The sequence below is a fragment of the Molossus molossus genome, unplaced genomic scaffold (assembly GCF_014108415.1).
Source record: "Molossus molossus isolate mMolMol1 unplaced genomic scaffold, mMolMol1.p scaffold_m16_p_13, whole genome shotgun sequence".
In the NCBI taxonomy this organism is placed as follows: Eukaryota; Metazoa; Chordata; class Mammalia; order Chiroptera; family Molossidae; genus Molossus; species Molossus molossus.
The window spans coordinates 70,677,976-70,690,898 of NW_023425348.1; the positions used below are offsets into that span (position 1 = coordinate 70,677,976).

The 12,923-nt window shown below is 38.0% G+C and overlaps 2 protein-coding genes across 4 annotated transcripts in view; one reads left to right on the top strand and one right to left on the bottom strand.

The window, feature by feature from the left end:
• The window catches only part of IMMP1L (inner mitochondrial membrane peptidase subunit 1), a 53,745-nt gene extending 43,373 nt beyond the window's left edge, over window positions 1-10,372 (bottom strand). For all 3 annotated transcript variants that reach the window (XM_036259398.1, XM_036259399.1, XM_036259397.1), the window contains exons 1-2: window positions 10,316-10,372; window positions 894-1,009 (exon numbers count right to left, since the gene is read on the bottom strand). The gene's annotated coding sequence lies outside the window, so the exon portion shown is untranslated. The remainder of the gene's footprint in view (window positions 1-893; window positions 1,010-10,315) is intronic.
• Window positions 10,373-10,512: 140 nt separating this feature from the next.
• The window catches only part of ELP4 (elongator acetyltransferase complex subunit 4), a 210,204-nt gene continuing 207,793 nt past the window's right edge, over window positions 10,513-12,923 (top strand). Inside the window, exon 1 of the mRNA XM_036259175.1 lies at window positions 10,513-10,736. Within this exon, the coding sequence (XP_036115068.1) occupies window positions 10,514-10,736 (223 nt within the window). The 5' untranslated portion in view covers window position 10,513. The remainder of the gene's footprint in view (window positions 10,737-12,923) is intronic.

The window sequence follows — 12,923 nt, forward strand, 5'->3', positions numbered from 1 at the left end:
AGTCCACTGTATAAAATATAATGTAAGATGACTCATTCAAAACAGACCCAACAATGCCTAATTTAAATTATACTGGAGCTGTTTTAAATACTTCCTTTGGAAAAACAATAATACAGGGAATTTAATTTATTACAAAAGGATAAAGAACAACAACTGACTTAAATTACAAACATATATTATATAGACACACAATTTAGGATATAGTAAAAAGTCCATCACCTACAAGCATCCTTCAATGTATGTTTGTTAAAACTTTTAGATCCCACTAAACAGGAAGCAGACAATGAATATTAGAAGCAAGATTAGAAGCAAGACAATCAACATTTTTATCATGCTCCAGATAGCAACACAATGGCAGTGGTATCTCTCATTATAACAGTTGCTTTTGCGGTATAGATTGTGTGTGTGTGTGTGAATGTAGCCAAGGATTTCCCTTTTTTTAAAAAATTTCTTTTTTATTTATTTTTATTTTTTATCCTCACCCGAGGACATTTTTCCATTTTTTGTTCAGATAGTTCAGAGTGGGAGGGGGGGAGAGAGAGAGAGAGAGAGAGTGAGAGAGAGAAACATCGACGTGAAGGGACACATCGAGTGGCTGCCTCCCGCACGACCAACCAGGGCCGGGGACAAACTGCAACTGAGGTACGTGTCCTTAGCGGGAACTGAACCCGGGTCTCTCTGGACCGTAGGTCGATGCTCTAACCGCTGAGCCAAACCGGCCAGGGCAAGGATTTCCCTTCTTAGTGGGTCCAACTAACCAGTTATTTGCCCATCTATTAAGTGCCAACTTTCAAAAATTATAGTGTCCAGCAGGGAGCAGCATTAGGACATTCAGAAGATTTAACTTGAACCTGAAATGGACAGAAGAAAAAGGAGCAGAAAAGCCCACTTACCATAGATCTGTTCTACAATACATTCAATTTTTAGGGTAGTTGCAGGGCTTCCAGAAAAAAAGCATCTAATGCATGTCTCAAATCATATATGGGTTATATCCATGGTTTCGGGATTCCTAAAGCAGAAAATCAAAATTGTATTAGGTTACAGCTTCTCTCAGCCATGTTGAGTTGAATCAATATATACTATGGCTAAATGTCTCTCAGTTGTTAAGATGTGTCTTCCTCCCTAGCAGGTCAATGGGATTTTGAATTCAGATATTCAATGACACTTTTGATAAAATGATTTACAAAAACAACAACAGAATATTAAAGTCCTTTATCTATGAAGGAATTTAAAGTAGAAGAAGAAAGTAAGTGGGTGACATGACATATCAATCAAAGATAACTGTGTTCAAGGACTTAAGATATTGATATACCAACCATATACAGTTCTGCTATATAAAATATATTTCTGCATGTCAGTGTGAATATCTAAAGTTAATTTTAATCATGAAAAAGCAGCAGAGAAGTAGTTTTTAATGCTGACATATTAAGACTAATTAATCAGATATTTACTCAATATGAAGATACGATATTGTTGAAAAACCCCAGGACCAGCTCTAATGTGACAAAGGCAAAACATACTATGTTTGATATGTCATGGATGTCAAAACCTGCCTCATATTCAATTATAATAACCCCATGTCAGTTCTTATGACTGAGAAAAATAAGTTTTATCACCATTTTATTTAGAATGTCAAAAGTTTGCTCTATATATGTTTGCATGTGACATTTGAGTCTTCACTGGAAACTAAATTGTTGCCATTAAAAATAACAGCATATGATATTCACCTTAAAATACACAATTACATATAACATACAATATACAATATCACATATCAATGTTAACATATAAGTAATATGTATATAAAATTTAATAAATATGTAAAAAGGTTCCCACTATTTTCTTCCAGCAAAATGACATGAGAATATTGAATGTATGATATTAAGACTACAGTAATGCTCATAAGTCAATTCAGAATATGAAAAGGCAAGCAACAGATTAAGAAAAGATATTTGTCAGACATTTACTTGAGACTGGAGTTTTAATCCAAAATATAAAAAGAACTACAAATCCAGAGGAAAAGACAACAATTCAGTTTTTATAAATTGTCAAAGACACAGACTCTTCATAGAAAACATTAGCCGAATGGCCCCAAAAAACTATGAACAAGTGCTCAATTCCTTCAGTCCAAATCCAAATGACAATGCCCTACTACAACCCTCCCAGAATGGCTAAAATGAAACGAAAGAAAATATTAAATATTTGTAAAAATGAGAAGCAACTGAAATTCTCAGACATTCCTAGTAAATATGTAAATTGGTATAATCACATAAGAAAAATGTTTAGGTACAAAAGGTAAACTAGCCAAAACCTTTTCAACCATTAGAATGGATAATGAATTGCGATATATTTACACTACACTATACAGCAATACATCCAGAACTGTACACTAACAACGATCATTTCACAAATGTAGTGTTGAACAAAAGAAGTCAAATGCAAGAGTAAATAGTGTATGCCTTCATTTATATAAAGTACAGAAACAAGCAAAAGAAATCTATGATGCTGGAAGTCAGGATTGAGGTTTCCTTTTTGTGAGTACACTGATAGGGAGCAAAAAGGGATTATGTGGTGTCCAAGAATTCCCTCTGTGCAGGCATGACCCTCGCATTCATTCATCCAACCATGCTGCCAGAATATCATGAGACCCTCTGGTAAGCCTCCACAGTATCTGTTACATGCTTTACCTGCACTGACATAATGGGAATATGGACCCTAGGTTTCAGAAAAGCCACTGAAAGACCAGCCAAAGGGGTACCAATTTCTGTCATGGGGTACTAGTGGCCTACTATGACCACTGTTTCTTGGTGTATCTTAAATAAGTCACTGCAGTCTTTCCATTGTACCTGAAGACTTCTCAGAATATCAACTTGTTGGAATCGAAGAGAAATGGTCCCACTATGTGGTCACAAGGGTGATATACATGTTGCTTATGGAACCCTCAGACTAAGATTTTATATACATGTTTTCATTTGGGGGAGAAATATGTTTATTTCTTAGAAACTTTACTATTTTAAAAAAGTTTTGGGGTTACAGAAAATTGAGAATAAGGTACAGAAATTTCCCATGTACTCCTAACCCTACACATATATAGCTTCCCCTGTTATCAACATCACTCACCAGAATGGTACATTTTTTACCAACAATGAACCTACACTGTCAGACACATCATAATCACCCCAAGTCCATAGTTTACTGTAGGGTTCACTTTTGGTGCTGTATGGGTTTGGACCAAAGTATAATTACATATATCCATCATTATAATAGTATGCAGAATATTTTTGCTGCACAAAAAATCTTCTGTGCTCTGTCTATTCATCTCTCCCCATAATCACCTCTGGCAACCAATGATCTTTTTTTATAGTTTTGCCTTTTCCAGAATACCATATGGTTGGAATCAGTATGTAGCTTTTACAGATTGGCTTCTTATACTTAGTAATTTGCATTTAAGTTTCCTCCATGTCTTTTCATGGCTTGATAGCTCATTTGTTTTATTTTTGTTCCGTTTGTTTTTTGTGGGGCTTTTTTTTTTTTCAGCCAAGAAAGTAAGGATTTATTAAAGAGATGGTGCCATGTCTTGAGTTACAGGTAGTTCATGCTCAAAGACCTGGCTCTGATAGCTCATTTATTTTTAGCACTGAATAATATTCCATTGTCTGGATGTAACACACTTCACTTACCCACTCACCTATTTAAGGGTATCTTGGCTGCTTCCAAGTTTGGACAGTTATGAATAAAGCTGCTATAAACATCTATGTGTAGGTTTTTATGTGGCTATGTTTTAATTCCTTTGGGTAAATATCAAGGAGCACAACTGTTGGGTCGTATGGTAAGAGTTATGTTCAGTTTTACACAAAATCAAACTACCTTCCAAAACGCCTGTACCATTTCGCATTCCCCTCAATAACGCATAAAAGTTCCTGTTACTTCATATCCCAGACAGCATTTGGTGTTGTCAGTGTTTCCGGATTTTGGCCATTATAACAGGTGTGCACAGGTATCTCAATGTTGTTTTAATTTGCATTTCCCTGAAGACACACAATGTGGAGCATCTTTTCATATGCTTATTTGCTATCTGTGTCTTCTTTGGCCAGGTGTCTGTTAAGGTTTTTGGGCCATTTTCTTTTCTTTATTGATTTTAGAGAGAGACGAGGGAAGAGGGAGAGAGAGACAGAAACATCAATGAAAGAGAACATCGACTGGCCACCTCCCAGATGCCCCCCACTGGGAATTGGGCCCATAACCTGGGCATGTGCCCTGACCAGGAATCGAACCAGTGACCTCTTGGTGTATGGGTCAACACTCAACCACTGAACCACACCAGCCAAGCTTTTGGCCCATTTTTAAATAAGGTTGTTTCCTTATTATTAAGAGTTCTTTGTATATTTTGGGTAACAGTACTTTATCAGATAAATCTTTTGCAAATATTTTCTCCCAGTCTGTGGCATTGCTTCACATTCTCTTGACATTGTCTTTCACAGAGAAGTTTTTAATTTTATGAAATCCATCTTATTAATTATTTCTTTTATGGATCATATCTTTGGTGTCGTATTATTTTTTAAAGCATCAACATTACCCAAGGCTCTCTATGTTTTCTCTTATGTAGTCTTCCAGGAGTTTTATAGTGTTGCATTTTACCTTTAGATATGCAATCCACTTTGAGTTCACTTTTGTGAAAGGCGTAGTAAGGTCTATGTCTAGATTCTTTTTTGTTTTTGTTTTTTTGTATGTGTATTTCTAGGTGTTCCAGCACAATTTGTTGAAAACTATCTTTGGTCCATTGTGTTGCCTTCACTCATTTGTCAAAGGTCAGTGACTATCTTGAGTCTATTTCTGGGCTCTCTATTCTGTTTCACCAATCTGCTTATTATTTTGCCCATACCACACTGTTTTGATTACTATAGCATTACAGTACATATTGAAGTTTGGTAGCATTTGTCCTTCAACTTTGTTCTTCGCCTTCAATATTGTGTTGGCTATTCTGGGTTTTTTGCCTCTCCATGTAAACTTTAGAATCAACTTATAAATATCTACAAAGTAACTTGCTGGAATTTTCATTGGAATTCCATTGAATCTATAGATCATGTTGGAAAGAACTGACATTTTAACATTATTGAGTCTCCTATCCATGAAAATGGAATGTTTCCATTTACTTATGTTTCTTTGATTTTGTTCATCAGAGTTTTGTAGTATTCCTCATGTAGATCTTATACATTTTTCTTAGATTTATGCCTAAGTAGTTCATTTTTTTTGGACACTAATGTAAATTTTAGTTTTTATTTATTTAAGTTTTTTCCTTTATTGATTTTAGAGAGAGAGGAAGTGAGAGGGAGACAGAGATAGAAACATCAATGAGAGAGAATATCAACTGGCCACTTCCTGCATGCCACCCACAGGGGATTGGGCCCACAACCTGGGCATGTGTCCTGACTGGGAATCGAACCAGTGACCTCTTGGTGCATGGGTTGATGAAAAACCACTGAGTCACACCAGCTGGACATAAATTGCATTTGTTTTAATGTACAATTCCACTTATTCATTGTTGGTATATTGGAGCAGATTTCATTTTGATAGGATGGTGAGATGGCTTTACTGAGATGTGTAGGCTGAAATGAGATCTAAATGTTATGTAGAAGTTAACTAGTGGCCTTTTAGAAGAATGGAATATGGTGAGTACAGGAGAATAAATGAATACCAGAGTGCAGTGAGTAAGAGAATTTATACAGTGACGTGCCCACAGAAGTAGGTAGAGGAAACTACATGAAGGTCCTTAAGAAGTTTTGTTTTGATATTATATGATCATACTTATATTTTGAAAAGATCAGGATGGCTCTTGAATGGAGAATGTACTGCAAGAGAACCAAAGATGAGGGCTAAATGCCCCAGAATGGATCAGAGAGTTATTAAGAGGTAAACTCCACAGGTCTTGGTAATGGATTGGATATGCAAAATGCAGCTTGAAAGGGGAATTCAGTGTAGTGAAGTTCCATAGCTTAAGCAACTAATTCTACAAATTAGCTTATCATTTAATGAGATAAAAAAACACTAGAGGAAGTTCAGTTTGGGACATTGTGAGTTTAAGGTTCCACCAAGACTTTTAATTATTTTTTAATCCTCACCCGAGGACATTTTTCCATTTCTTGTTCAGACAGAGCGGGAGGGAGAGAGAGGAAGAAAGAGAGAAAGAGAAACATCGATGTGAAAGGGACACATCGAGTGGCTGCCACCCATACAACCCAACCAGGGCCAGGGACAAACTGCAACCTAGGTACATGCCCTTAGTGGGAACCAAACCCAGGTCTCTCTGGACCGCAGGCCAACGCTCTAACTGCTGAGCCAAACCAGCCAGGGCCCACTAAGACTTTTAAAAAACAGGTAAAGTAAATATCTGAATTTATGATTTTAGAGGTCAGAGAAGCAATCTGGACTATAAACGTAAGACATTGATATAAAAATTGTTAACTGAGGTCCTGGGAGTGGATAAAGGTAAGTACATAGCAAAAACAGAAAATGGTCTTAAGGACTCCAAGATTTAATGGCAGAAAGCAAGAGCCTTACTTTCTCTTATACCTTCTAGCCATTGAACTGTCTCTCCTTTCAAATACTAATCCCTCTCCTGTGCTCCAGATTCCATTCCTTCTACCTCATTCAGGTACTTTTATCAATTGTCTAGAGCAGTGGCTCTCAACCTTCCTAACGCCATGACCCTTTAATGCAGTTCCTCATGTTCTGGTGACCCCCAACCATAAAATTATTTTTGTTGCTACTTTATAACATTAATTTTGCTACTGTTATGTCTAAGGTGACCCCTGTGAAAGGGTCATTCGACCCCCAAAGGAGTCACGACCCATAGGTTGAAAACCGCTGGTCTAGAGTTGTTTCACAGAACTTTATTTTCTGTTTCTCTCAAACAACGAAACTCCGCCCTTGAATTTTTGTCATCTCCCTGTACTTAACAACCTACTCCACAGAAAACTTTTCTAAAATATAAAATGGCCTACTTTTATGGAATATTCAACTTCCCTTGTCATTCAATCCTAAATACAATTATTTGACTTTTCAGTTCAAAAAAGCCAAAATAAACCATTATTACTAAATCAAATAATCACTTCCCAATTCTTCATTTTCTGTTTCTCTGCCCAGCTTTTAAATGTTTATGTTCCCCAAAGTTTATTCTTGGTTATTTCTTTTTCTCGCTCTAAAGTATACATTTCCTTGGTGACTTTATCCATTCTCTGGGATAAATTTCCACCATATGCTAATTTCAAATCTATGTTTCATCTAGAGATCCCTCTTTCACATACCCCACTGTGTATCAGATATTTCCACTTGGATACTCCATGGGTTCCTCTAATTATACACACTTAAAAATAGTCATTTTATGATCTCCCATTCCCTAAAACAACCAACATAACTACATAATTCTGCTGTTCCTCCTTTATTCTTTATCTTCTGCCACCCACAAAACTGTTCAAGGCAGAAACCTGTTAATCATCTTTGATTCCTCCTGTCAACCTTCCTTGATCATATCAACTCTACACCTTACAGGAATCTCTTAATTCATTCCTTTTTCTTAATCCCAGTCACACTTTTATAATTTTTTAAATGTTTATTGATTTTTTATTTTTTTTTTGAGAGAGAGAGAGATAGAAACATCAATGTGAGAGAGAAACATCAATCGGTTGCCTCCTGCACGTCCCCGACTGGGGATCAAGCCTGCAACCCGGGCATGTGCCCTAACCCAGAATTGAACCGGGACTTCTCAGTCCATGGACCAACGCTCAAACAACTGAGAAACACAGGCTGGGTCCCAGTCACACTTTTAGACAATCTGTTTTCTTCTAGCACATGTTTAGCCAAAACATAACGATCAAATATGATCATTGTCACTCCTTTACTTAAAATTATTCAATGATTTCCCATTTCCTATTATCCCTAAGGGGAAAAAATCCACAACCTTAAAATCAATTATATCTCTCCAGTCTCCCCTTCTCTTAGCACTATGTATATTGCACAGAAGCAAAGAGAACAGATTTTTTGAAGGAGCAGTCTTCCCATTCTGTTGAGCTTCTTCCTCAGGGGAAACTTTTCAAGGCTTCTCTCAGTCCAAGTTAGGTTTCCTACATTTTTCTTCCATAGTACTTATATACATTATTATTCTATCTACACACCTATCTCCCCCAACTGTCCATTCAAGGAGGGCAGAGACTAAGTATTCCTTCTCCTGTAACCTGGGCACTTAGCACATTCCCTAGTGTTTAATTAATTGGTTGTTATTAATCATTAGCACCACTAAACATATACCTTTTTAACTCTTCCCTTGTAAAAGTACTTCATTTATTCCAATGCCTTATATTCAACTCTAGATGCTGGTAAATTCAAGTATTTGGGATTATTTGCTTGTAGAGCAAAGGTTTTGTCTTCATTTTAAAAATTAAGACATTAAATTCATTTATTCTATGATAATGTCATACCATGCCAAAGATGTAGCCTACTTTCAGAAATGCTTTGGTGTGCATGCACATCATGCTTCTGAATTATAAAGCTGAAAAACAATTCTTCAGTTCTAGTAATAAGGCAAATAAAGCATCACACCATCACCTTTAAGAAACTAAAAAGTAGCCCTGGCTGGTTTGGCTCAGAGGTTAGAGCATCAGCCTGCGGACCAATGAGTCGCAGGTTGGATTCCGGTCAAGGACATGTACCTCAGTTGTGGTTGGTCCCCGGCCCTGGTCAGGGTGGTGGAGGAGGCAACCGGTCGATGTGACTCTTGCACATCGATGTTTACTCTCTCTCTCCCTGTCGCCTTCCCTCCTACTCTATCTGAAGATAAATAGAAAAATATCCTGAGGTAACGATTAAAAATAAATAAATAAATAAATAAATAAATAAATTTGATATTAAACTACTTTGTCACTTTTTTGTTTTGCTCTTCTTAGTATTACTACAGGAAAAAAATTGGTACATATTGTTCACTGTGTTCAGTGGTATTGTTTTCTAATATGTTAATCTTATCTCCCCCAAATGAGAACACTTTTACTTCTGTAGGCCTAAAATGACAAGATTAGGTCTAAGCAGAAGTAAACATTCAACAGCTATTTACTGAATGATTTAGATTTATACTGGCAAAAGATTCAAAATATAAATATCTAAACCTCATCAGGCTTTCCATTGACATACTTAAATAACAACATGAGTTTTTCCCCCCTGAACATTTGTCTTCATAAACAAATATACTTTTAAAAAGACCTCCCAAATGAAAAACTTCAGTCACTGTTTAGCAATACTAATTTTGATTTATCAAATAGAATCTGCCAAAGAGTTTTAATGGGTCATTGAGATTTAAAACAATTCAATAACAAGAATTGCAATGAGCTTTGGATGTATTTTAAGTATCATACATCACTGTCAAAACCAGTCATAACTTTGTAGTACAGGCATGATTTGGGAGTCTTTTTTAGTTTAAACTTGTCAATCATGAATGCTTTTAAAAGTCACTTACCCACTTCACACACACATGCAAAGACATACACGCTCAGCTTTAAGAAAAATTTTAACTCCAAAGACGCATCTCTAAATTCCATTTTTCCCACACACATAAAATTCCCATTCTAATAAAAAAAGCTCTCATTTCAGAGTTCACAAGTTACTAGAAAAAGAAAGTACATAAACATTTAATTCTTATCGTTTTTTTTTTTAAGTATTTTGTTATTTTAAGGTGCCTAACAGCAAACGACAATTAAATGTGAGAAGAAGATTGTCAGAGTAACACTTGTCATTCACACCACTTACGGAAAGGGTCTCCTAGATTAACAGAAGCACTAATTAAAATGAACGAAAGCGTCTCACGGGAAGTATCAGAGAAGTACATTTTGTCGTTTGCTCTTTGCATCATAGGAAAACCAAATCGCCTCGAGGCTCAAGAGTTTTCACTCTAAGGTCTAAATCCAACCCACCTACCACTGACAAACTGAGCTCTGATGCTCAGCAAGCAGCTCATTAAGGTGAGTTCCGATTCCTTCAGTCTAATACAACCATCTCCCCACCCCACCCTCCAAATGACATCCTATGGAAGACAATGATTTTCCATCAGATATCAGAAGAGAAAGGGGCGGGGAAATGTATCCATCCTCTCCACAGGCAAGCCTAGGTGCAAAGTCCTACTGATGGTTGCTTGATAATACCGCTCCACCAACCGTTTCTTTAACTGAACGTGAATGAAGACACTGAAAACGAATGCAATGTTGATTAGCCACCTCTAGCCCCAAAGAACCCCGGTAGGCTCTCACCCAAGACTCGGGTGGGCCTTGCTCACCTGGATCCCGCAGAAGTCTGCCGTCCTTACGTAGAGCGCACTTTTCAGCAATACGCCTTGCTATTGGTTGAGTTGAGACGAACCTATCAGTCCTATTGGCTAAGAGAGCCGCAGGAGGCGGGATTTTGGGGCTGGCTCTGATAGGCTCGCTGCTTTAGTTCCCAGAGTTCCTATTGGGTCTACGCGGGAAGCGCCAAGATGGCGGCAGTGGGATCCTGTGGTACCGGCACCGGGAGTACGGGGTCCATGGCGGCAGTCGCCGCCAGGAGCAACGTCACCAGTTTCCAGAGGAAGAGTTCTAGAGCCGGCGGTACCGACAGCGGCGGCTCTCGGCTGGTGTCCATCCCAGGCACGCGACCGTCGGTGCGGAACGGACAGCTGCTAGTATCAACCGGGCTCCCAGCCCTGGACCAGCTCTTAGGTCGGTTCAGAACGGAGGTCTAGGCTCAACAGAGGGAACTTGGGGAGGGGACTTGTCGGGGGAGCTACCCTGGCGCCACATCTCTCGGTGGCCCCTCCGCCTTCGGACGTGGAGAGGATGGCGTGGTCTGGTAGAGATGGAGGGGAGGAGTGGTTGCATGGAGACTAATAAATGCTGTTAACTGACCTTGTTCTAGTGCTCCCACTTTCCGCTCTGGCTCCTGCCCACCCGCCTTTTTCTGTTCATGACGGGATCCCTACGTGCTTCTACCTTGGTCAAGGGGAATTATTAATGGTTGGGGATGGTTTGGCCTTCACCTCTAGAATCCCCTCCAGGTCTCTGACTACACTTTTCCGCCAACCCCAGGTAGCCATGGTTTGGGTAAACCTGTAAAAGTTTGTATTATTGTGAGAGATGGGCTTCATTAGAAAATGCTGGAAAAAGGAGCTTCTCGTCTTTCGCGGCCAGGCTGCTTATCTCCTGGTTCTGGATCTTTGAACAAACCATATTGGTTTTAAGACAGTCAATTTTATTTTTATTTTTTGAATCCTCACCCGAGGACATTTTTGCATTTTTTTTTTTTTATATTGAGACAGAGCGGGAGGGGGAAGAGAGAGAGAAACATCGATGTGAGAGAGACACATTCAGTGGCTGCCACCGACTCGACCCAAACCGGCCCGGACATACTGCAACCGAGGTACGTTCCCTTAGCGGGAACCAAATCCCGGCCTCTGGTCCGGAGGCGATGCTCTAACCACTGAGCAAACCAGCCAGGGCTAAATTTAAAGGTTTATGTGGATCCTGAGTAGTTACAGCCCGTCATTGATATTGACATCCATACCCGTATCTGCATTTAATACATGTATGCATGCTTTTGTTAGTTTTTTCCTCCACATACTTAGCTTCCCATAGTTACATTCCAAGTGGTATGTTGCCAAGTTAGTTCACATTTTAAGGAGAAAAAGAAGTGCAGTTCTTAGGCTTTCCTATATAATCTCTGTAATCTTTCATGCCAAGGCAGCTATGCCTATGCTTGTTTTATAACTATTGTATTGACAGGATTGACCAGATTAGATTGGTAGGACAGAGCTGCTATGTTAATAAAAATTGTAAATTAAGTAATTCCTATCTGAATGCTGCTTCATTAAAAATTATCTGTGTTTGTATTTTATAACTTGTTCATAGTATGTTATATGTGCCGGTTAAATCTTGTACACTTGCATAAAATATTAGAAATGCCATTGCTTGTTCTTGTACTTCACTTGACATTTTCTCTCTGGAATTCCTCCACCCTACCCCACCCCCATCACCACCCTACAAGGTTTAATTCAAAGGAAAGTGACAAGACAGGCAACCTGTGAGAAAGACTATGGATTCTTGCCTCTGTTATTTCATGTCCTTAACTGGATCCTGGTTATTTCTACATGAGTCTAAGTATTTTTACTTAATTGTTTCAAGTGTGGTGCCTTCCTAAATTGCATGGTACTGTAAACAAAAATGATTCAGAAATCTAGTTAGTAAATATTTACCTCACCTTTTTTTTTTCTTTACCCTTGCAACCTTACTTGGGTGTGATCCTGTATTTGAAATTAAAACTTGGAAGCTGTTTTCAAATTTAAGTTCAAATATAGGATCACACCCATGATTATATGTTATATAATATACCTATATCTATATCTATATATAATATGTTTTTACATATATTAAGTGTGTAATTCAGTGGGGATGTGTAATTTCACCCACTTAGTCTTAAAACTCTCCAAACAAAAAGGTCACATTTGTGATGTTATACCTTCAGTTTCTAATTAGGATAACAAAATGTGCCTAGCGCAGTTTCTGACACTTAGTAGACTCTCTATAAGTTCTTGATTGGAAAAAAAAAAAAGTATGGAAAAAAAATAACCTGGACAAGAATGTATGAAACATGTATGATAAAGCTCTAAAAACAGACTCAGAGATTAAGTAACATGAACAGAGTCACATAACCAGTGACAGCCTGAGCTGATCTTCAGGCTCCAGATTTAGTGCTCCACAAATGCTATAGCTGTTTCACATTTTTGAAAACTGTTTTCAAGTGGTTTTAACTATTTACTGAACCTGAGACTAATCATTTAACCATAGTCCCTTGAAGCACCCACCAAAAAGGTAACCCAGAGCAACTTCATCATGTGTTTATACAGTGATATA